Source organism: Capricornis sumatraensis, chromosome 7, assembly GCF_032405125.1.
Source record: "Capricornis sumatraensis isolate serow.1 chromosome 7, serow.2, whole genome shotgun sequence".
In the NCBI taxonomy this organism is placed as follows: domain Eukaryota; kingdom Metazoa; phylum Chordata; class Mammalia; order Artiodactyla; family Bovidae; genus Capricornis; species Capricornis sumatraensis.
The window spans coordinates 106,969,606-106,994,085 of NC_091075.1; the positions used below are offsets into that span (position 1 = coordinate 106,969,606).

General features: G+C 47.1%; 1 protein-coding gene across 1 annotated transcript in view; it reads left to right on the forward strand.

Annotated features, from left to right (window-relative positions):
• STX18 (syntaxin 18) overlaps positions 1–24,480 on the forward strand; it is a 115,615-nt gene that overhangs the window by 59,398 nt on the left and 31,737 nt on the right. Inside the window, exons 2-5 of the mRNA XM_068975311.1 lie at positions 13,313–13,380; positions 20,931–21,046; positions 22,869–22,946; positions 23,106–23,172. Of these exons, the coding sequence (XP_068831412.1) occupies positions 13,313–13,380; positions 20,931–21,046; positions 22,869–22,946; positions 23,106–23,172 (329 nt within the window). The remainder of the gene's footprint in view (positions 1–13,312; positions 13,381–20,930; positions 21,047–22,868; positions 22,947–23,105; positions 23,173–24,480) is intronic.

The window sequence follows — 24,480 nt, forward strand, 5'->3', positions numbered from 1 at the left end:
TCTGTAACTCTATGCTGCTTTTTCAGCCCAATATTCATTCTATTTTTTAAACTGATAATTTTTAGTTAACAGATGTCTTTAGTGGCAGAATGATCAGAATGGCAAATGGCAAGAGGCTAAGGGGGGAATATGAATATAGTGAAGACATAGGTCTTCATGAAAAAAATAATTGTAGTCGATGGTAAGTCAGTTTGACTCAGTGACTTGAAAGTGAACACCATCTTGCTGCTGTGCCTTCCTCAGTCACTCAGTCATGTCCGACTCTTTGTGACGCCATGGACTGTAGCCCGCCGGGCTCCTCTGTCCATGGGATTCTCTAGGCAAGAATACTGGAGTGGGTTGTCATACCCTCCTCCAAGGGGTCTTCCCAATCCAGGGATCGAACCCGTGTCTCTTATGTCTCCTGCATTGGCAGGCGGGTTCTTTACCACTGAGCCCCCCTGGAAAGCGTGAACACCCTCTTAGGTGGCATTACTAGAAGCCCGGAGGCTGAAAGAGTGTAGGTGAAAGTTCTGCCTGCTCTCCACCTCCTGTTGAAAGGAGCATAGAGTCCATTCTCGGAACCACATTTGATTTTTTGAGGCCAATAAATTCCTGCATTCAGAAACTAATAAGTATGACCAGCAGCCACAAGTGCATTTCATGTAAAGAATTCCGGAAGGGATTGAAGACATGTAGCTTACAGAAGTGAGAAGACCCTCCTCACAGGGGCCACACAACAGCTGCTCTCGAGCAGAGTGAAAAAGAACTGTGTCCTATGAAGTGGAGTCCAGGGTCTGCAAGACACAGGGGCTCCCTCCATGCACGTGGAGCAGGGTTATACTCTGAGCGTCAGTGAGCAAACAGGAGGGTCAGATAGGCCGGGAGTGGACCCAGCTTTGGGAACAGAGGTTGTGCTCCAGCGAAGCAACCCCAGTGCCATTTGGGGGAGCCAGAGAATGTGTTTGGTGGTGGTGGTGGTGGTTGGTGGTTTAGTCACTTAAGTCATGTCCAACTCTTGCGATCCCATGGACAGAGGAGCCTGGCAGGCTACAGTCCATGGGATTCTCCAAGCAAGAGTACTGGCATGGGTTGCCATTTCCTTCTCCAGGGGATCTTCCCAATCCAGGAATCGAACCCATTCTCCTGCATTGTAGGCAGATTTTTTACCAACTGAGCTACAAGGGAAGCCCTGAGGTTAAAGTCTGAGCATGAAGACCATGAGATGGAAAGAGAAAGCTGTGGCAGAAGGATTGAAGAGGAAAAGGTTGAGAACAGGATAGGTTTTTGCTCTTTCTTGAGGGTCTGGACTCCTGGGTGGACATGGGTAAACAGGAGGAGAAGCTGGTCCGTGGGTGCCCATTCCTCTGGCAGCTGTTCAACCAGTGGAGTGGACAGGCCTGGCTGACCAGTTTCATTTGTGGAGTGAAAAAGAGAGTCAACATGCTCTGGGGTTCTCTAACTTGGGAGTCAGAAGAGAGAAGCTCTTTTTCTTTGCGGGGACAGGGACCCCTGGAAGTTCTCCCTATAAGTCACACCTAGTAAGTCAGCATGGCAGGGAGAGGGGGGTTGAGCGGGAGTGGTTGGATGACTCAGGCTTTGGGACATGTGGCTTTTAAGACACCTGTGGGACACACAGTGGACAGTTGAATTCACCCTCAGGACACAGGAGTGAAGCAGGGGGCCAGTGGACAAGTTTTCTGTAGATGGTACATTAAGTTATGGGTAGGAGGAGTGGGTCAGGGCTGAGATTCCTGAAGTTTCAGAGGTTTGCAGAGGTGGGAGGAGGCAAGGAAAGAAGGTGACGCAGAGTTGTCAGAGGTTTAGGAAGAGATCCTGACAGGACCGTGCTTTCAGGAGGGGCTCGTGCGAGGACTGGAGAGCGGCTGCCCGCGGCAGACCCTGTGCCCGCTGAAGGGCGGCCTCCAGCAGTAGGAATTAGGCAGGGAGCTATAGGAGGAGGCTCAGCTTATGACTAAACAATTGCTGAAAGGAGACAAAGCGAGAAGGCACAGTCCATACGTGTAATCCCTTAACACCCTCCCTGCTGTGACCCCAAAGCCAAAGGAATGCCAGTGGCTGTGCCAGGCTCTTTTGTGGGTGACTGGTCACGGGGAGCTTCCCTAGCACAAGGACTCAGACAGCCCCCACTGTGACTTCAGCGGGGTCATCGCGCTCCAGAGCTGCGAGCCGTTCTGAACCTTCCGCCGTAATTGGTATTGAGGCCCTTTGCAATCATGACTGAGAGAGTGGATTTGGAATTTAGTTTAGCGGGCCTCCAAATCAGACTTGGGAACATGACCCCTGTGAAAAGTCTTGTCAGCTTATCAGTGGTTGGCAAACATTTATACAGCGGCGGTTGTTCTGACTGTGCCTTTGGCTGCCTACTTAAACTGAACAGTAAGCTGTGTCCACTGATTGAACTAAAAAAAAATAATGATTCTGTGTTACATGGACCTTTTTACAATATGCCAGAGGCCGTACTGGAGTCTCTTTAATCTTGAACAATGGCTGTTTCTTGCAGAGGCACATTATGCAAATGGGTACTCAGTGTTTCCTACTCAATCAGGTCTTTGTTGGACGTGTTGTGAGTGCCAGAAGAGAATTCCTATCACGGGGGTTGTGGGGGCGGGGAGGCGTGTGCAAGTCCAACCGCTGCTGTGATCTGCTAAAGACACCGGTGACTGCTCCGAACTGCCCCTGCTGTGAACATGCAGTCGTCTTCCATTTTATACCAGAGTTTTTTGTTTTACAGTCTTACCTTGCTCTGGGTGATTCACAAAGCACCCAGGTCTGTGCTCTGGGTGACACACATAAGCAAAGCTGGGCCCTCGCTGCTGGGGGTGGCAGATGGCAGCCATCCCTGGGAGCTGCCTGTGTGTCCAACCTGCCGGGAACGCAGTGTTTTAAAACCTTAGTCTTGGCAAAACCAATACAGTATTGTAAAGTAAAATAAAGTAAAAATAAAAATTAAAAAAAGAAAAAGAAAAGAAAAAATAAAATAAAACCTTAGTCTTGTCCAAGTGCACATGTCTATTTCAAAACAATGTCATTTCAGCTTCAGCCTGAGCAACACAATTAACCTTTAATAATCCTTCAATTCCAGATCAGAAGTACAGAACCAGAGAAAATTGTAAAGCCCTTGGGGACAAAAAGACCAGACTGCTATTTCTGAGAGTTCCTAATATTTCTACTCCTGCAAGACTTGTGTTGCCATCTAGTGGGTAATGCAAAATGTGGCCCGCTTCCTGCATTAGGAGCACTAAGTCGTCTTTTAAGAGCTGCTTTGGGCTAAGCTTATGCCTGAGCAGCTTGCGTCAGAGAGACATGAAAACATTTCAAAACAAGAGGCTGACATCACTGAAAGAGGGGTGCTTGCAAAGGGTTGTTAGCCTGGCCTGAAATGGCAGAGAAGACTTCTGGGAGGTGTACCCCGTGAGCAGAGTAGGAGTGAGTCAGGAAACCGGGATTGGGAGATCGGAGAGGGCTCTGAACCCCGAGAAGTCAGGAGGGACAGGGACACTGGTGGGCCCTTCATCAGTTCAGTTCAGTCACTCAGTTGTATCTGACTCTTTGCGACCCCATGGACTGCAGCACACCAGGCTTCCCTGTCCATCACCAACTCCTGGAGCTTGCTCAAACTCATGTCCATCGAGTCGGTGATGCCCTGGGCTCACAGAACTGGACTTGGTCCTGTAGGGGTCTCAGGGGTCCGTATACACTCTTAGTCAGGGAAGGATGTAGGAAGATTTACATTTTTGTTTAAAAATACTTTTCTGTCGGATACAAGGATTATACATACAAATTGTAGAAAGATGTTAAGGTATGAAAAGGTCTTATAAATAGGAAAAAGCACAGTCTCTAAATCTTACCACCCAACCATCAATATTTTGATGAGCAGTCTTTTAGATGCCTCTTTCTGTATGGATACAGCTTTAGGTCTGCATTTTACATATTTTACATAAGTACATGCTGAGGGCAACCTTGGTTTTCCAACCCCATTCACCAGCATGCTTGTGGGCAGCCATCCATGGGGTTGAGTCCCCGGAGCCGAGTCCATGTCAATAGGACACATTCACCCACGGGAGCCGGTCTCACGGCTGCACATATTAGGGTGTTTTTGTTTGGTTCAGTTCAGTCGCTCACTTGTATCCGACTCTTTGCAACCCCATGAATCGCAGCACGCCAGGCCTCCCTGTCCATCAGCAACTCCCAGAGTTCACTCAGACTCAACGTCCATTGAGTCAGTGATGCCATCCAGCCATCTCATCCTCTGTCGTCCCCTTCTCCTCCTGCCCCCAATCCCTCCCAGCATCAGTCTTTTCCAATGAGTCAACTCTTCGTATGAGGTGGCCAAAGTACTGGAGTTTCAGCTTTAGCATCATTCCCTCCAAAGAAATCCCAGGGCTGATCTCCTTCAGAATGGACTGGTTGGATCTCTTTCCAGTCCAAGGGACTCTCAAGAGTCTTCTCCAACACCACAGTTCAAAACCTTCAATTCTTCGCTGCTCAGCTTTCTTCCAGAACGCTATGGACCTAACAGAAGCAGAAGATATTAAGAAGAGGTGGCAAAAATACACAGAAGAACTCTACAAAAAAGATCTTCACGACCAAGATAATCATGATGGTGTGATCACTCACCTAGAGCCAGACATCCTGGAATGTGAAGTCAAGTGGGCCTTAGAAACCATCACTATGAACAAAGCTAGTGGAGGTGATGGAATTCCAATTGAGCTGTTTCAAATCCTGAAAGATGATGTTGTGAAAGTGCTGCACTCAATATGCCAGCAAATTTGGAAAACTCAGCAGTGGCCACAGGACTGGAAAAACTCAGTTTTCATTCCAATCCCAAAGAAAGGCAATGCCAAAGAATGCTCAAACTGCCGCACAATTGCACTCATCTCACTCGCTAGTAAAGTAATGCTCAAAATTCTCGAAGCCAGGCTTCAGCAATACGTGAACCGTGAACTTCCAGATGTTCAAGCTGGTTTTAGAAAAGGCAGAGGAACCAGAGATCAAATTGCCAACATCTGCTGGATCATGGGAAAAGCAAGAGAGTTCCAGAAAAACTTCTATTTCTGCTTTATTGACTATGCCAAAGCCTTTGACTGTGTGGATCACAATAAACTGTGGAAAATTCTGAGAGATGGGAATACCAGACCACCTGACCTGCCTCTTGAGAAACCTATATGCAGGTCAGGAAGCAACAGTTAGAACTGGACATGGAACAACAGACTGGTTCCAAATAGGAAAAGGAGTATGTCAAGGCTGTATATTGTCACCCTACTTATTTAACTTATATGCAGAGTACATCGTGAGAAACACTGGGCTGGAAGAAACACAAGCTGGAATCAAGATTGCTGGGAGAAATATCAATAACCTCAGATATGGAGATGACACCACCCTTATGGCAGAAAGTGAAGAGGAACTAAAAAACCTCTTGATGAAAGTGAAAGAGGAGAGCGAAAAAGTTGGCTTACAGCTCAACATTCAGAAAATGAAGATCATGGCATCTGGTCCCATCACTTCATGGCAAATAGATGGGAAAACAGTGTCAGACTTTGTTTTTGGGGGGCTCCAAAATCACTGCAGATGGTGACTTCAGCCATGAAATTAAAAGGCGCTTACTCCTTGGAAGAAAAGTTATGACCAACCTAGATAGGATATTCAAAAGCAGAGACGTTACTTGGCCAACAAAGGTCCGTCTAGTCAAGGCTATGGTTTTTCCAGTGGTCATGTATGGATGTGAGAGTTGGACTGTGAAGAAAGCTGAGCACCGAAGAATTGATGCTTTTGAACTGTGGTGTTGGTGAAGACTCTTGAGAGTCCCTTGGACTGCAAGGAGATCCAACCAGTTCATCCTAAAGGAGATCAGTCCTGGGTCTTCATTGGAAGGAATGATGCTAAAGCTGAAACTCCAGTACTTCGGCTGCCTCATGCAAAGAGTTGACTCATTGGAAAAGACTCTGATGCTGAGAGGGATTGGGGGCAGGAGGAGAAGGGGATGACAGAAGATGAGATGGCTGGATGGCATCACTGACTCGATGGACGTTGAATCTGAGTGAACTCTGGGAGTTGGTGATGGACAGGGAGGCCTGGCTTGCTACGATTCATGGGGTTGCAAAGAGTCAAACATGACTGAGCAACTGAACTGAACTGAACAGCTTTCTTCACAGTCCAACTCTCACATCCATACCTGACCACTGGAAAAACCATAGCCTTGACTAGATGGACCTTTGTTGGCCAAGTAACGTCTCTGCTTTTGAATATCCTATCTAGGTTTGTTATAACTTTTCTTCCAAGGAGTAAGCGTCTTTTAATTTCATGGCTGCAGTCACCATCTGCAGTGATCTTGGAGCCCAAAAAAATAAAGTCTGACACTGTTTCCACTGTTTCCCCATCTATTTCCCATGAAGTGATGGGACCAGATGCCATGAACTTCGTTTTCTGAATGTTGAGCTGTAAGCCAACTTTTTCACTCTCCTCTTTCACTTTCATCAAGAGGTTTTTTTAGTTCCTCTTCACTTTCTGCCATAAGGGTGGTGTCATCTCCATATCTGAGGTTATTGATATTTCTCCCGGCAATCTTGATTCCAGCTTGTGCTTCTTCCAGCCCAGCATTTCTCATGATGTACTCTGCATAGAAGTTAAATAAGCAAGGTGACAATATACAGCCTTGACATACTCCTTTTCCTATTTGGAACCAGTCTGTTGTTCCATGTCCAGTTCTAACTGTTGCTTGGTCTCTCCTGGTAAAAGCTTTATGTGTGATATCATGTAATGTGAGAATGTTTTTCCCTGTCAGATGCATTGGGACCACTGGCTACTGTTTTATAATCACTCTGTGTATATGGTAGATGTGCTGTGTGGGGAAGTCCAATGTCTTCATGACTTTTGAAATGAGCCTTATTAAAATTCAGTCACTTAAAAATGAACTTGGTTTATCTTCAGAGAAAGAAAAGGATGGGCCAGATGAACGCCTGTCGTTTTAGAATGGAGTTTAAACAATTGCTTGGTTGAGTATCAGCTTTGTGGAGAAGCCAGATCCCAGCAGGCCTTGGAGGGTGGCTGTTGGCTCCACACTGACCCATAGCTGTTGACATTGCGTTTGACCTGAACAGGACATCTCAGCGTTGAGTACTTTTGATCTCAAAACGTTCTGTGTGCCCTGTGATGAAAGCGGCCCTCAGAGATGCCCTGCGCTTGGATGGGACGGTAGGGCTGTCTTCATGGGTGGACTTGTAGAGGCTGAAAGCACACAGGTCCTTGGATTGGGCATCACAGTCCCCCGTTTATTTTGAACCATTTATATGAAATGCGTTACTTCACTGTCTTCTCATCTGTGAAGTGGGATTACAGCGAAGCCTGTCCCACGAGCTTATCAGGAGGAGCGAACAAATGCGCTGGTGGGCGGACAGCGTTCGGCTGGTGCCTGCCGCACAGCATGCGCGTAATGAGAGTTCTCTGTCAACTCGTGCTGCTGCTTCTGCTTTTAAAGAAGCATGTTTATTGCCCTCCCTTTGTAGTAAAGCTCAGGGAGATTAAGCAACTTGCTCAAAATCTCAGTTGGCAAAGGTTAAGAGTTTAGGGATTTTATTAAAAACACCCGTTTTCCCTCAGCGAGTTTTGGAGCTACCTGAAAGAAATAAGCAGTCAGAACATGAAAAGGCCAAACGGAGAACCGGGCTGTAGCTTTGTGGCCAGATGTGGGTGGAGCTGGAGCAGACACTCTCTGCTGCCTGGCTGCCAGCGAGCGGAGCCTGCTCCCTGCCCTCTCCAGACCCTACCCCAGCCAGTCCTCTTCCCTCAGATATGGGAGGGAGGGGTTGAGAAACAGAAGAGGAAGTTCATCCAGCTGGGGTCCCTCGAAGCCTAACGAGGCGGGCATCAGTGTCCTTTTCAGAGGAAGTAGCAGAGACTGACCAGAGATGAGACCCAAGAAGCTCAGCCAACTCCCTGGATTTCTTACCCATTTCTCTGCTGTCTGCCCTGCCCCACCCAAACTCCACGGTCTTTTGCTAGGAGTCTGCTCCTCTGCTGATATCCTGCCCTGCACTATGGGTGGAGGTAGATGAACTCAGACAGGGGGAAGAGACCCAGCCCTGGAAGTTGCCTTCATTCCTTGTTTAAACCTTGTTTTGATGGCAGTTTGATGGTTGGTACTCAGGGTGAACAGTTACCGTGGCACCACCAGTCTCTATGACCGTCCTGGTTCCTGGCACACATCTGTGGGCCTTCCTCCCAGCATCCCGACAGTACTTAGCAATTCCAAGCCTCCTGTGTTGACAACACTGGGAATAACAGATGGGCTTGGAGGAGGAGACTTCAGTGTGGAAAACAGTCGCTTTGGATATATGCATGTTCCCACTTTGAGTGACTTTTAAAATGAGTGCTCTGTGTGGAAACATTCAAAAAAATTTCTCTTGTAGAGCTTTCTGTATCCACTGTAGTTGAAAACATTTTAAAAATCAGTGTCTATAAATAACTCTCACATGAAACCCAGTTTATATTTGTGAAAAAAAAAAGCCAAAATTAAATAAGATAAGAAGTAACAGTTTATTGACCTTTTGATGATATAAATAACTTAGCCTTTGAGTCATATAGACCTGTGATCCATGCCAGTCCTGCCCCTTATTAGCCTGTGAGCTCACGTGGGCCTCAGTTTCCATGTTTATAAAATAGAAATGGGGGCAACGTCTCATTCATCCGATTGGTTATAGGGGAGCCAATGCCAGCACGAAGCAAGCATTTCACTCGCTGCCTGGCACACACAGCGGGCGCTCTGTAAGTGCCCATCACTGTGGGGTGACGTCAGATGTGCAGCGCACTGTTGAATACAGATGCACGAAGAAACAGCCTGCCGTTGCTCACTGGGTGTTTTTCTGAATTCCCAGGCATCCCCCTTCGTGACGACTATGCTGAAAAACTGAACTTGCCACCTGCCAAGAATCTGTGCATACATTTGGGGGTTAAGAACTCCAGTCTGGTAACTTAGAATACTGGGTTCCATCCAGGCTTCACCCCATGTGTCCCTGAGCAAATTACTTACCAGCTCTCTGACTCAGTTTCCTCATCTGGTAAACCAGGTGTGATGATGTTACTCATCTCGGGATTGCTGGGAGAGTTCCATGAGCTAACGCATGCAGAGATCTTGGAATAGAGCCTGGCACATAGTAAACTCTTGGTGAAGGTTTTGGGGTTGGTAGGGTGTTTGTTTGTTTTTTAAGTGGTATTGATCGTCTTAAGTGGAATTTTAAGCAAAAACTTGCTAAAGTCTATTTAGAAATAAACTAGCTAGAGATTTGAGGTGGGGTTGGGTTGCTTGTTCAAGTATGGGTTATTACTAGTTTGGCAGCAGAAAATCTGTACTTCAGAATCACCAAACATGTTAAAAGAGAGCGAAAAATGGGAGATTTAAAAAAATAATGTTTCGTCAAGAAAGCTATCAAGTGTGTATTGAAGTAGACAGTATTTATAAGGAGTCCGCCCCTACCCACACTCAGCTGTCAACTCGTGACTGATCCTCTTTCAGGTGTTACTGCCCATCCATGTTATATTCAAGCAAATCCCAGGTATCATAAGAAATAGGGATCACATTTGTTATACTTTAAGTGAAACTTCTTGTAATCAAGTTTTCTGAGGGGCTTCTTGTTCTTGGCACTCACCCCCACACACCATTCCACCCTGGCAGACTGAACCTAGCTAAAGATGCGGGAGGGGGGACTTAAAGAGGGGAGCTTCTGTGTCTAGGCTGTGCAGTGGATTCCCCTGGACATTTAAACCTTTATTGAAAACATTATGACTCCTTAAAAAAAAAAAAGGCTGTTTCATATAAGGCTTTCTGCTATGTCAGATACCCTATGACTGAATGTTTGTGTCATCCCAGAATTGAAGCCCTGATAGCCAACGGGATGGTATTTGGAGGTGAGGCCTTCGGTGCCTAATTAGATCATGAGGGCGGGGCCCCCTTGAATGGGATAGGTGTCCTTAGAGGAAGAGATTTGAGACCACCACGTGAGGACTCGTCAAGAAGGCAGCTGTCTAAAATTAGGGTGAGAGCCCTCCCCAGGCCCCAAGTATGCTGCCACGTTGGCCAGGACCTGCCCGCCTCCAGAACCGAGAGAAACAAGCGTTGGCTGTGTAAGCTACCCAACCTGTGGTGTTTTGTTATAGCAGCCCAAACTGAGACACAGTATGTTAGTTTCTTGTTGCTGCTGTAACAAGTTACCATCAATTTAGTGGCTTAAAATGACAAAAATGTATTGTGTTCTTGTTCTGTGGGTCTAAAGTCCACAATGGGACTCCCTAGGTTGAGATCAAGGTGTGGGCAGGGTTCTAGTCTCTTCTGGAGCCGCTAGGGGAGGATCCACTAAGTTTCATTTTCCAGCATGCAGACGTGGCGTTCATCCCTGGGCTCCCTTCCTCTGTCTTGAAAGCCAGCAGTGTTGGACCGAGTCCTCGCGTTGCATTGTTCTGACTCTCTTCTGCCTCCTTATTCTCCATTCATGGACCTCCCCGGATACGCCAACGTAAATCCAGGGTAATCTCCCTATTTTAAGCTCAGCTGATGAGCATCTTATTACCTTCTGCCACAGTGATTCCCCTTTGCCATGTAACATAATAAATTCACAGGTTCCGGGGATAAGACTTGGACATCTTTGGGAGAAGGGTATATAGCATTCCCTTGCCTACCACAGTAGGTATAATCCTTAGGGTATTATTCAGTGCATGTGTGCTTAATCACTTAGTCATGCCCAGCTCTTTGTGATCCCATGAGACTGGGGCCCATCCTCTGTCCATAGGCTTTTTCAGGCAAGAATACTGCAGTGGGTTGCCGTTTCTTCCTCCAGGGGATCTTCCAGACCCAGGAATCCAACCTGCATCTCTTGCGTCTCCTGCATTGGCAGGTGGGTTCTTTACCACTGAGCCGCATGGGAAGCCCGCATTATTCAGTGCCCACTATCTATTCAACAGGCAGTGAAAGTTTTTGTGCCTGACAGGCTCTGGGGAAAGGGGAGGATCCTTTACCCTCTAGGAGCTTGTGGTGCTCTGGTGAAGGGAGGCTAATCGGTAAGGAGTCATTGTGGTCTTTGTGGTCGGTGGGGAGCGTGGCAGGACTGAGGCCCCTCAGGACTTCTGGAGCTGCACTGTGAAGGGCCGTGAGTGCTGCGTTTGGGGCTTGGGCTTGACCCTACTGATTAGGCGCAGAGATGACAATTAGCTGCCCTCTGGCAAGTCGTCTGGGATAGATGCTTCCTTTGACTGCAGGGTGTTCCATAACCAGAATTCACGCCTCCGGAGTGCCCTGTCCCCTCCGCTCGCGTTGCCTTACCCTCACTGCTTGTCTAGCCCCTTGTAGGCAGGGGTTGGGGAAGGGAATGGGAACCATTGTTCTTTGTTGTCATTCAGTTGCTCAGTCGTGTCCATGTCTTTGTGACCCTGTGGACTGCAGCATGCCAGGCTTCCCTGTCCTTCAGTATCTCCCGGAGTTTGCTCAAACTCCTGTCCATTGAGTCAGTGATGCCATCCAACCATTTCATCCTCTGTCGCCCCCTTCTCCTCCTGCCCTTAAATCTTCCTAGCAACAAGGACCCTGACCCTGATGCTGGGAACCACTGAAGCATATTAAACAGGAGAGTTAATTTGATTATATCTCATATGTGGTATAGTAAGCACCTCGTTTGCAGATCTAAATTTTTTTTTCCCAACAGTCTTAAAAGTCAGATTTTAAAATGCAGTGTAAGTGGAAAATTGGAATAAGAGGATGAAGCAGGCAGCTGTGGTTTAGTGGAAGACAGGCCAAATGAACTCAAGAGTCCTGAGCTTGCCTCCAACCCCCACCAGACACTAACCGTGTAACTGTGGGCGAGTCACGTAGCCTCTGCAAGCTTCACATTCCCAGCCTGGTTGTAAGCACAGTGACGTCAGTGCCCTCAACGGGCCACTGGGGAAGAAGGAGGTCATGTGTGTGTGTGTGTGGAGGTTCCTTATGGAGCCAGGGTTGCCGAACAGTCTCAGTAATCTTTGTAATCTGGTAAATAAATGAATATGTGGCCACAGTTCATTTTTTTCTTTAATTCATGCTCTTAAGATGCCTGAGGGTGCTTTTCTGAACCGTATTTTGTCTTAATCTAGACCCTGGGAAATGTAACTGAACCCCGACTGACCTATCCCCAGACAATTGCTGAATGTTTCTTTAGTGGTAAATACTGTTTTTGTATTTAGACGTTTACTCGGTCTGCAAGTACTGACTGACTCTATGCCGGGCTCCATGTTGTACGTAGGGCTGTGGGAGAAGCTGGGCAGCCCCCTCCTCACATGGTTCCTAACCCCTGGCAGAGGTGTGTGCACAAAAGTGAAGCCAGTGGACGTGGCCGTGTGTAGCTGAGTGCCCAGGGGGTGGGATGCAGACATGCTTTTAAGTTCAGAGCGGAGCGAAAATTGGCCTGAGTTGGCCTTGACAGAAAAACTTTCATGCAAAAGATGAAAGTTCAGCAGATCCTTTGAGACTGGGGCTGCGTGTGTTTGGAATAAATACAAAGGGCATTAGGAGGAAGCAAGCATGAGCTGTGGCCACAGGACCGCACAGGCCCCCAGCTTAGCTAATCATTCTCTCCTTCTGGAAGTGCTGTTGTCCATGTCGACCATGTTCCCAGTCTTCTTCCTACCTCTTGTTGTTTTGTTTCTTAATCCCTCCTTCCACACACAGCACCTGACACATGGTAGGGGCTTTCGCACAAGAAATGAGCCATCAGGAGTTCAGTCCCCTGTTCTTTTGTGTCCTTTCTTGTTTATCCACAGAAGTGGAGAAGATGGAGATGTGCTGTGTAGGGATATATCACTGCTCCTGAATCTTCTGTTTAATTCTGCTGCTCTGCATGGACCCTGTTTATAAACTTAATGGCTCCAGCCTTAGAATCCATCCCCTAGAACACTTGGAAGGAATGTTTGTCTATAAAATTTTAGGTAGAAAATGCTTAAGGAAGGGAACTGGCCTTTATTAAGCACATGCTGTGCAGTTACTAGACATATGCATTATCTCATAGAATCTCGAAGTTGCTTCAAGTCACCTCTTCATTGCTGTTGGTTCTTTCCTTCTTCCTTTAATTGTTGCGATCTGTGATTTAAGTAGGAGACCTAGGCCCAGGAATGTGGGTGACTTTGACAAGTCAGTGATTATACAGGAGTCTTAATTGTCCAGTTTGGAGCTTCAGAATCCTTTGAAGACTTGAAGAGAGAGCATTCCACTCTCTCTCTCTACTAATTTAAAATTTGTTGCATATGAGTGTAACATATTTATCCATGTAAACCTTTTGCTTTCTTTCTATGACAGATATCACACATTGGCAAGCTGAGAGATTTTCTTCTGGAACATAGAAAAGATTATATTAATGCTTATAGGTAAGTGTCTGTTTTTTAAATCATGATTTTGGTGACTGTTCTTTGCCTTATATTCCTTGTGAGGTTTTCGTCCTCACTTTATACTGACTCCGGGTTTTAATGGGGAAGATCAGTTTGACAGTGAAAGAAAACCTGCAGAGCAGAATGGGGCTCCTCCAGCCAGGGTAAGTGCAGCCATATCCCACATCCTTAAAGTCACCACAGCCCCACAGCAGTGTCCCCTGAGGCACACACGTGTTTGCAGCTCTGTACGTGCCATATATGTTGTGAAGCATCCAGAGAGGATGGGGCAGTGTCTCAATGAATGCATTACTACTGAGCAAATGAAGAGATCGTGCCAGTCACATAAAAATGCCATTTGGAGAGAGAACTCTTGCCTCCCTGAGGGTTTTTGTTAGGTTGATTTTTAAAAAGAAAAGCATTTTGATTGCAACCTCCAAAAGCACTTCTAGAATGGACTCCGGCTCTCAATAAACTCAGGACTGTACTGCAGTGCAACTGTCATGCCTCCTGCTCTTCTTTGACCTCTGTTTGCACCCGGCTTTAGTTGGCATATCTCCCATAGGATTCAGCTTCAACTGTAGTGCCTAAGCAGTGGAAAAGTTGGACTAGACATAGGAAGCGACATCATTAGAAGCATCTGTTTAGGATTTCATCATTATAGAATAAGGGGTTTTGCCCTTTGGAAGTCTTCCTATCACACAGTTAGAAAATATAGAATAAATCTTCTGAATTTATAAAAGGACTTTAATCAATATATGCAAAAATGGAAATATTCATATCAGTTTTTTAACAGAGAAAAAAATTATGCCCCAGGTGGGTTTAAATAATCTCTACCACTTTGTCTACTTTATGCTTTTAAGTGTATTTCATTTACATGATTTTGGAATATAGTAAAATTATTATTCTAGTGCTTCATACCAAGTAAACCTTATTTTAAAATTCTCAGTTAAAATAGTTGGTCAACACTAGATGGCAGTATAAATTTTATTTCTAAAGGTATACAGATGCTAATGTACATCAGATGCTAATTTTATAGTCTGTACAGATGGAAGTGACTGTTGTTTTGGAAAACTTAACAAAACTGGTGTCAGCCTATCATTTTCCAGCTCCTTTGTTTAGTACTTGACATCTTAGGTTACATAAGTGGTCATGGAGATCTCTCATGGAAATCCATTATTAACTTCCCTTTGCCTTCAAAAGGCATCCAGCTGAAGTGAATGCTTTAAATGTTGGTTTAGTTCAAGCTACTCTATCTCCTTATTAGCCATGCGAACCTGAGAAATTCACTTACCTGGTAGAAGGCAATGTCTTCCTCTAAACCAGGGGTCAGCAAGCCATAGCCTATAAGCCAAGTCCAGCTCACTGCCTATTTTTGTACAGCCTGTGAGCTGAGAATAGTTCTTACATTTTTTAATGGCTATGGGGAGCGTAATAATAATCATAATGAAGTGAAGTGAAGTGAAGTGAAGTCGCTCAGTCGTGTCCGACTCTTTGCATTCCCATGGACGGTAGCCTACCAGGCTCCTCCGTCCATGGGATTTTCCAGGCAAGAGTGCTGGAGTGGATTGCCATTTCCTTCTCCAAGGTATCTTCCTGACCCAGGAATGGAACCTGGGTCTCCCACATTGCAGGCAGACGCTTTACCATCTGAGCCAGTAATCATAATATTTTACCTCATAAGAAAATTAAATGAAGTTAAATTTTTGGTGTCATAAATAAAGTTTATTGGAATACCAGCATGCCCATTCATTTGCATGTTATGTATGGATGGCTGCTTTTACACCTCAGCAGCAGAGCTGAGTGGCTGTGCCCAGGCTGTATGGCCCTCAGAGTCTAATATTTACACTCTGGCCCTTTTCAGAAAACCTTTGAGGAGTCCTGCTCTAAATAACGAGAGTGATGCTCACTTGCCTGTTAGATTCAGACAAGATGGTGCAGCTGAAATGCTGTGCAGAAAAGAAAAAAAGCAGTGGATTTATAAAAAGATTATTGTATAAGGCAGCTATTATGTAACTTTGCAGTAGTTTTAAACTTGACTATAGGGGTAGGATTAAGACATTTCTCCTCGAATAGCACAGACCACTGCCTGTCAACGTTCCCAGAGCAGCACGGTGTGGACTTACTCCAAGTCCTCATGTTTCTCAGGACAGCGGGTAGCTGGCCTCGGCTTCCCCGTTTCCCAGCCACTGTGGCAGCACACGCTGGGAGGGAGCATGAGGTCCCCAGAGCCCATTCCACTCTTGTCTTCACGGTGGTTGTGTGGCTACAGCGTCACCACAACTAGTGCTCCTGAGACTTCTGAGTCTTGACGGGTCATCACCCCACTGAGTCCTCCTCCCAGTTGCACTTCATCAGTAGCCAGAGGACTCCGAGTTCCGCTCCTGCCCCTGTTTTGGCTCCTCTGAAAGAGCAGGGCTTTGGGGGTCAGTCACACCTGAGTTCTAGTCCCAGCTCCACTAAGTATTAGTCATGTGAGTATACACAACTCACTTCAGATATTTGTGCTTTAGTTTTCATTTGTTTTTAAATAAAGTATGGATAATGTGGATCAGGGGCTTCCCAGATGGCTCAGTGGGTAAAGAATCCTCCTGCCAGTGCAGCAGGCACAGGAGATTCAGGTTTGATCCCTGGGTCAGGAAGATCTCCTGGAGGAGGAAGTGGCAACCCATTTCCATCTCAGTATTCTTGCCTGGAGAATCCCATGGACAGAGGAGCCTGGCGGGCTACAGTCGATAGATCGAGAAGAGTCGGACATGACTGAGCACACTCACACGCAGTGTTCTTATGAGGACTGAATGAGATGTGTGTGAGAGCTCCTGTCACACATAAGTCCCTTGGTGAATGGTTATTGAATTGGAACCCCATTTAACCTGTGGTGCAGGTGAGTCAGTGGCCATTTGATAAAGAAAGCACCTCTCAGGGCTTCTGGGGGCTCAGTGGTAAAGAATCCACCTGCCAATGCAGGAGGCACGGATTCGATCCCCGATCCGAAAAGATTCCATGTGAGGGGGAGCAACTAAGCCCATGTGCCACAACTACTAAGCCTGTGCTGTAGCGCCCGGGAGCCATAACTGCTGAGCCCATGTGCTGGAGGCCTGTTCACTCCCTGCTCAGGTCCTTCTGCCAGGCTGCCAGTCAGAGAAGTCCCTGCCCCAAGGGAGGGGCAGGAGGGAGGAGACTGAGGAGGGAGGGAGGGTGTCATGAGAGGTGTGGATTCTCTGGTAGAAACAGGAGGACCAGGGAATAAGCATTTCCCATACACACACCCCCTACATTCTCTCCAGAGGGAGAAGGGCCACCCTTACCTTCTCCCATCACACTCTCCCTCCCAAAGGTGGTAGACTGTTTAAAGTCTTTTCTTTGTTTTACTGCTGTGCCTCCCAGTGCAGGGTGCTGGCCTTGGCCTGTTTCTAGTGATCTCTGGTGGCCTTGCTCTTCAGTTCAGTTCCGTCCAGTCACTCAGTCGTGTCCAGCTTTTTGCGGGCCCATGAACTGCAGCACACCAGGCCTCCCTGTCCATCACCAATTCCCGGAGTTTACTCAAACCCATGTCCATTGAGTCGGTGATGCCATCCAACCATCTCATCCTCTGTCGTCCCCTTCTCCTCCTGTTCTTCATTGGCTTGAAGCAAAGTTTGGGTTTCCAGCCAGAGACTAAGGTCAGGCCGTAGCATTGAGAACGCCAAATCCTAGCCACTAGACCAGTGACCAGTGACAAAGCCCTGGCCCTTTGGCTTTGCAGGAAAGAATTCCCACAAAGGCAGAAGTAGGGAAACAAGGAAAGTGTTTATTAGGAGGGAGAAGAGTACAGTACCTGTGGATAGTAGACACATGGGTGGACTCAGAGAGTGTCCCACGCTTGTGGTGGTTTAAATCACTTATATGGGGCATTTCTTCCAGATTTCCTTTGGCCAGTAATTTTCCTTTGGTTCTGCGTCTACCTTTGGTGCATCTCCACATCCTCCCATGTATGCACGTGCATCTCACAGCCAAGGTGGATTCCAGCAAAGAGGCCTGTGGGTAACCTTGACCCATAGGCCTCCCCTTTTGACCACCAAGGAGCTTTCTAGTCGGGAAGGTCTCCTTGACTTTGAGAATGAGAAATCTGTGGTCTCTTGTCTTTCATCTGGGCAGTGCCCAGCCTCCTCTCCCTATTGTCCTGCTATTTTCATCTTGACGTGTCGGGAAAGGACTCCAGCTATTCACCCTGGTGGGCCCATCTATCTCCTGCCTCGCTGGGAACATTTTGGATAGAGTGCGATCATGGAATTGAGAGAAATATTGCCTTCAGACCCACAAGGCTATGTTGGTTTGACATAATTAGGAAGCTATAATTTTTCCCATAATGTAGAACTCAGACTTTATTGACCCATTTAATTAAAAAAAAATAATAATGACATTTTACTAAAGCAGAACAGCAAGCAACCTAAGTAGCCTCTGGCTAGATCTCTTGAATGATTTTAATTAAAAATAATTTCTCCACCTCTGGTAGATAGACCTTTCCCTTAATATCCTGACGACACAACAGTACCACCTGGGGGGAGAAACTTTCTTGGTTTCTGTCGTTACTACTACTAGAATGACCATACTGGCAATTTCCAATTTAAAAGGTTAATATATAATGTATCGTAAATGAACAGCACCTTTTAATTGAGTATAATCAGTTTTATCAAATTAACCTTTAGACTTTTTCAGTTTCACTGAACTGAGTTTCCATTAAGTCAAAATAGAGAAGGAGGACGTTAATCTCACGTTCCTGAAATTGGTCATTTTATAGATCGACTCCGTCCATGGGGTGCCTCGTCACTCGGAAGTGAGCACCGGTCTCATTTATCCGCCCCAACCCCGTTAGCCTCCATTTCCGTTTCCGGTTTCCCGTGAGCCAGTTTCTTGAGGGGCGGTACAGACTGCGCCCGTGTGCTCACAGCTCTTCGTCCTCCCAGCCCTCCGTCCTCCTGCGCCAGACTGGGGAGTTGTGGGGAGGGTTGATGAGCCTGCTTGCCCGGCCCTTGCCCCCTTTCCCCTCCCTGGGGTCTTCCTCCTCAGAGCACATTTCTGTCAGGATTACCGTGTCAAGCCAAATTAGTTAAGGAAACAAGACCCTGCGAAGGGCTGGAGACCATCCCTTCCCCTGGAACCTACGGGCTGCCTTCCTCCTTCCAGTGCTCGCCCAGAAAGTGGACGCTGGGCTTGGGGAGGGTTTGGGGGGTTGCCGGTACCGAAGGAGGAGAGGAGAGGAGACTGGCCTCCTGCTTGGCCCTGAGGAGAGCCCCAGGCTTACTCCTCCCTCTTCTCTTGGGGGCCTGTCCTAGGAGGGACACATTCCTGGGGCCTCTGTACCTCCATATTTCCAGGGGAGGCTCTGGAAGTGGGATGTCTGCAGGTCTCAGGGGAAGGGGTGCAATCAGACCAGGAGGGACCTGTTAAGGAGCACAGCTGTAGCTGTGTGTCAAGCTTCTCACATGGGCCTCACGCACTAGGCGAGGTCATTCTGAAAGCATTTGGTTATTGCTCCATTGATTTATCAGCCTACTAAATCCTAGGATTGCTGGTGATGATGGGGATACAGCAGTGAACAGGCAGACAAATGCCCCCACCTTTATGGAATGTGTATTTTGGAGGGGAAGATAGAAAAGAAACAAAATGAGTAAAACATAGAATGTTGGAGTTCAGTAAATGTTTTTAGAGGAAGTGAAGAAGGGAAAATAGAAACTGTCAGGGTGGATACAAGTGTTTAAAGGTAGTTTGCTGCTGCTGCTAAGTCGCTTCAGTCGTGTACGACTCTGTGTGACCCCATAGACGGCAGCCCACCAGGCTTCCCCGTCCCTGGGATTCTCCAGGCAAGAACACTGGAGTGGGTTGCCATTTCCTTCTCCAATGCATGAAAGTGAAAAGTGAAAGTGAAGTCGCTCAGTCGTGTCTGACTCTAGCGACCCCATGGATTGCAGCCTACCAGGCTCCTCCGCCCATGGGATTTTCCAGGCTAAAGGACTGGAGTGGGATGCCATTGCCTTCTCCAATAAAGGTAGCTTAGGGCAGTACTTAGTAAGTTGCAGGGACTTTGAGTAAACACCTGCAAGAAGTAAGCATTCAGTTCATGGAGATCTCATCCAGGGAAAGGACATCCCCGAAGAAGAAGACAGCCAGCTAGTGTACGTCCTGGTGCAGGGGTACAGCTGTAGTGTTCCAGGAAGTGCTCAGAGGCCAAGCCGGCTGGAGCAGGGGAAGGTGGGCAACTGAAGATAAGCCCAGAGAGGGCAGGAGCCAGAGCTTGTGAGTCTCCGTCTCCTTAAGGCTCGTGCAGCTCTTGTAAGGGCCTTGGCTTCTGCTTTTAGGTGGGAAGCACTGGACATCTGTATGGAGGTTTGATAGGATCTGACTGACTGTGTAACAGGAACGGTAAGGCTGGTGTATTTGAATCATTGGAGGAGGAGCTCGCCAGACACAACAGACCAGCTGGGCGGCGGCAGTTAACGGTCTAGCCTTGGGATCCCAGTGACATGGCCCAGAGGGGTTAGCAGTGGATGGGATAACAAGAGATCAGATTCTGGAAGTGTTTTGAAGGTGGAGCCAATGAAATTTGTTAATAGATTAGTTGTGAACTGAGAGAAAAAGAGGTGCCAGAATGACCCCAGGTTTGAGGCTGAGCAGCTAGAAGGAATGGAATTGCCCGCGACACAAGTGGGAAGTGGGCTTGGGAGTGGCTGCAGGCTCAGTGTGGGGCGTATTTGCAATACAGATTAAACATCTGAATAGAGATACTGAACCAGCAGTTAGATATATCCTTCTCAAGTTCAAGGAGAGGTTCAGGCTAAAGATATAAATTTTGGACTTACAAGTGTTAAACTAACAACAACAAAAAAAAAACCCACTAGCCTAGCTGTACTCACCAAGAGAGCAGTGTGGACAACAGAGATATTCAGGGACTAAGGGTGTGCTATGCTTAGCCACTCAGTCATGTCCGACTCTTTGAAACCCCATGGACTATAGCCCACCAGGCTCCTCTGTCCATGGGATTTCTATTGCCACGCCCTCCTCCAGGGGATCTTCCCAACCCAAGGATGGAAACCAGGTCTTCTGCATTGCAGGTGAATTATTTACTGTTGGAGCCACCAGGGAAACCCATGGGTAAAAGGTGTCAACAAAAAACCTGAAAACCAGCAGCCAAGGAGGTGGGAGGGAACCAGGAGAGAATGTAGTCAGGAGACAGGAGAGAGCAGATCAGGGAAGGGGAGCCATCAGCACTGTCCAGTGGGTGGAAAGTACCTTAGGGGGAAGGATGACCCCAGTGGTGACCTTGGAGAGTTCAGGGCAAAAGGCTGTTTGGTCAGGAAAATGGAGTTGGGGCTGTAAGCTTCAGATGTATTGGTTCCACTGTCTAGAACAATCTCCCACCTCTTAGCCTGGCCAGCTCCTCCTCCTCCTTTAAGTCTCAGCTTAGCAGTCATTTCAGCAGGGAGCTTTGTGCTCCCCTTCACACCCCATCCAGACTCCAGGTGTGGGCATTTGCTGCTGCCCCTTCATTCTGTCCTCTCTCTCTCCGTCAGTCATGTCATGTCTGAATACGGGAGAATGACGGACACAGAACGAGACCAGATAGACCAAGACGCTCAGACGTTCATGAGGACCTGCTCAGAAGCGATCCAGCAGCTGAGAACACAAGGTGCGTGCCCTGAAAGAGGCAGCCGCCAGCCTCTTCACGATTAAGTACTCACAGAATGTGTGTGGCACAGCCAGTTAAAGCTCTCTCTTGTGCTCTTATTTAGGTTTCGGTCTCAGAACTTTCAAAGTCTTCTTTTTCCTCAGTAATGTTTTGACCTAAGCTGTTAAAAATCATGCAAAGGCCATGATTCAAGTTAAACGGATGGGAAGAGGGAGGTGGAAAAGACCTCTCCAGACAGAAGCAAGAGTTTACCTTGGGCCAGGGTCAGAGAAGATGACTCGAGCGTGGAGGTGTGTGCGGGCGTGCCTGTGCTCTGGGCGGCATTGAGTAGGGCAGCAGTTGATGGCATGTGAACGAGGACGCACGAAGGTGCTCAGCTCTCCACTTGGAGCGTCTACTGTAGCGACAGACTCTCTTGGTAAAGAGGACGGCTCTGGAGCCTTGGCTGCTTATGCACCCAGGCCGGCTCCACGTGTTCAGGCCATGTGGCCTTGGGCAAGTCACTTAGTCGCCCTGGGTCTCAGTTTCTTCATCTATAAAATGGAGACAATTATATGGCATATTTCTTGGGGTCAACCCAGGGATTGACCCCAAGCCTCCTGCATTGCAGGCAGGCTCTTTACCATCTGAGTCACCAGGGAAGCCCATTCTTGGGGTCACCATGAGAATTAAATTCTCCTAGCACCCTCAGAACAATAGCTAGCCTTAGGGTTACTACCATCATCTCACTTTCATTGATGTTGAATTTTTACTGGGGCACTGAGACAGCTTCCCAAGTTAGGTGTCTACCTTGATTCTCTTTTAATTTCCTTAAGCAGATGCAGATTACATTACATAGCGTGGAATTGAAGTGGTCAGATGCTGCTGTGCTCGACCCAGACTTTTGTTTGGGTAGCTTCCATTTGAACCCTGATGGACCACCTGGAGAGTGATAAAAACTGTAGACTTTCCTGCCTCAAAAAAATATGCAGATGCATCAAGTTTTGTGTATAATTTTATGGATCCGTTGAATTCCCCGTGTGAACCTCAGGTTCAGCAGCAGCCCTGTGGTGAAACAGATCACATCCCCTACCCTTAAGGACATTCATTGAGATACCTTGAAAATACATGCACATTAATACAATGAGAAAGAAGTACCAAACCATGTGACCCAGGGCTCCTTCCGAATTCCTCATGTGTAAAACAGGCATAATCATAATCGTCTTCTGCATTGTTTGGGCCGTTAGCAGTAATTTGTGTAAAGTACTGTCAGGGTGCCTCACACTGTAGGTACCCAGCCTCTACCAAAATATAACTGGCACAGACTCTAAGAAGAAGCGATGATTCACAGGAGAAAGACGTCCTCAAGGCTCAGAGAGTCAAGGTTTCCCAGAGAAGGAAGGTTTCATTCAGTGTCGGAGGTGAATGTGAGTGGCTGAGGGAAGAGGACGGAGCAGCCCAAGCTGACAGGCAGCTGGGCAGGCAGAGGGGAGTGTGTGCTCTGAGTTTGATTTAAAATGGTCCTTGAAGGTCAGCTTGAGCATTGGATCCTGTTAACACGCACGGGGTCAGCTCTCGAGAAATGGCCCATGTCAAACACGATCCCTTCGTAATAAACCGTAAATTATTTGACTGTAGTTTTTCTGCAGGTTTAATCTTTTACTCTCGCAAAACCTCATAAATCTCACTCTTTTAAAAATGAAATGTCACTTGACACAGGACTTGTTTTATAGCTGTGTTTTTAAGAATACATCTAATAAAGAAGCTGTTGTAAGGAAGCTGATGAATTGTTCTTCAGTGTAATTGAATGCAGAGCCCTGAATATTGTCCTTTTCCCTTTCAGCCCACAAGGAGATACACTCTCAGCAAGTGAAGGAGCACAGGACCGCCGTTTTGGATTTCATTGAAGATTACTTAAAAAGTATTTCATTTTATCTTAAAGGTCACATGTGGCATTTCACAATAGGTGGGATGCAACCTTTAGCTTTGCTAGCTGAAGACTGTAATGTCTCACTGTATATAATGATACCTTTGCCTGAGAAGCAGTTTTAAATGGTCTCTGGTATTTTCCCCTGGACAGGAGTGTGTAAACTTTACTCAGAACAAAGAGCCATCCGAGTCAAGCGAGTGGTGGACAAGAAAAGATTGTGAGTATTGTCTTCATTGGTGTTCTTTAATTAACAAAAGTAATGATAATAATAGCAGCTAAAGTTTGTAGATGATGATGATTTAGTTGCTAAGTTGTGTCCGACTCTTGGTGACTCCATGGACTGTAGCCCACCGGGGTCCTCTGTCCATGGAATTCTCCAGGCAAGAATACTGGTGTGGGTTGCCATTTCCTTCTCAAGGGGATCTTCCCAACCCAGGGATCAAACCTGGGTCTCCTACACTGCAGGCAGATTCTTTACCAACTGAGCTACGAGGGAAGCCCAAAGTTTGTAGAACTTGATTCCTGTAAAGCTTCAATTTCCTCACGAACTGCTGTGACCAGGATTCCCTGGGCACGTTCTGTGCTGGACACTTTTCTAGCTCACAGCAGCCCCAGGAGGCAGGCACTTTATGGGGAGGCTGAGGCTTGGGAAGTGGGGTGACTCACCTGTGTCCCTTAGCCAGGAGGTGGCAGAACTGGAATTTGAGTCCATATAGACAGACATACATATATTGGTCAGTTGATTTTCCACCAAGGTACAAAGCGATTTTAGTGGAACAAGGATGGTCTTCTTTAACATGAGTGCTAGAACCATTGGATATCCTTTGTTGTTGTGCAGTCCCTAAGTCATGTCCGACTCTGCGACCCCATGGACTGCAGCACGCCAGGCTTCCCTGTCCTTCACCATCTCCCAGAATTTGTTCAAACTCATGTCCATTGAGTCGGTGATGCCATCCAACCATCTCATCCTCTGTCACCCCTTTCTCCTCCTACCCTCAATCTTTCCCAGTTCAGTTCATTCGCTCAGTCGTGTCCGACTCTTTGCGACCCCATGAATCGCGGCACGCCAGGCCTCCCTGTCCATCACCATCTCCCGGAGTTCACTCAGACTCACGTCCATTGAGTCTGTGATGCCATCCAGCCATCTCATCCTGGGTCGTCCCCTTCTCCTCCTGCCCCCAGTCCCTCCCAGCATCAGAGTCTTTTCCAATGAGTCAACTCTTCGCATGAGGTGGCCAAAGTACTGGAGCTTCAGCTTTGGCATCATTCCTTCCAAAGAAATCCCAGGGCTGATCTCCTTTAGAATGGACTGGTTGGATCTCCTTGCAGTCCAAGGGACTCTCAAGAGTCTTCTCCAACACCACAGTTCAAACGCATCAGTTCTTTGGCGCTCAGCCTTCTTCACAGTCCAACTCTCACATCCATACATGACGACTGGAAAAACCATAGCCTTGACTAGGTGGACCTTAGTTGGCAAAGTAATGTCTCTGCTTTTGAATATACTATCTAGGTTGGTCATAACTTT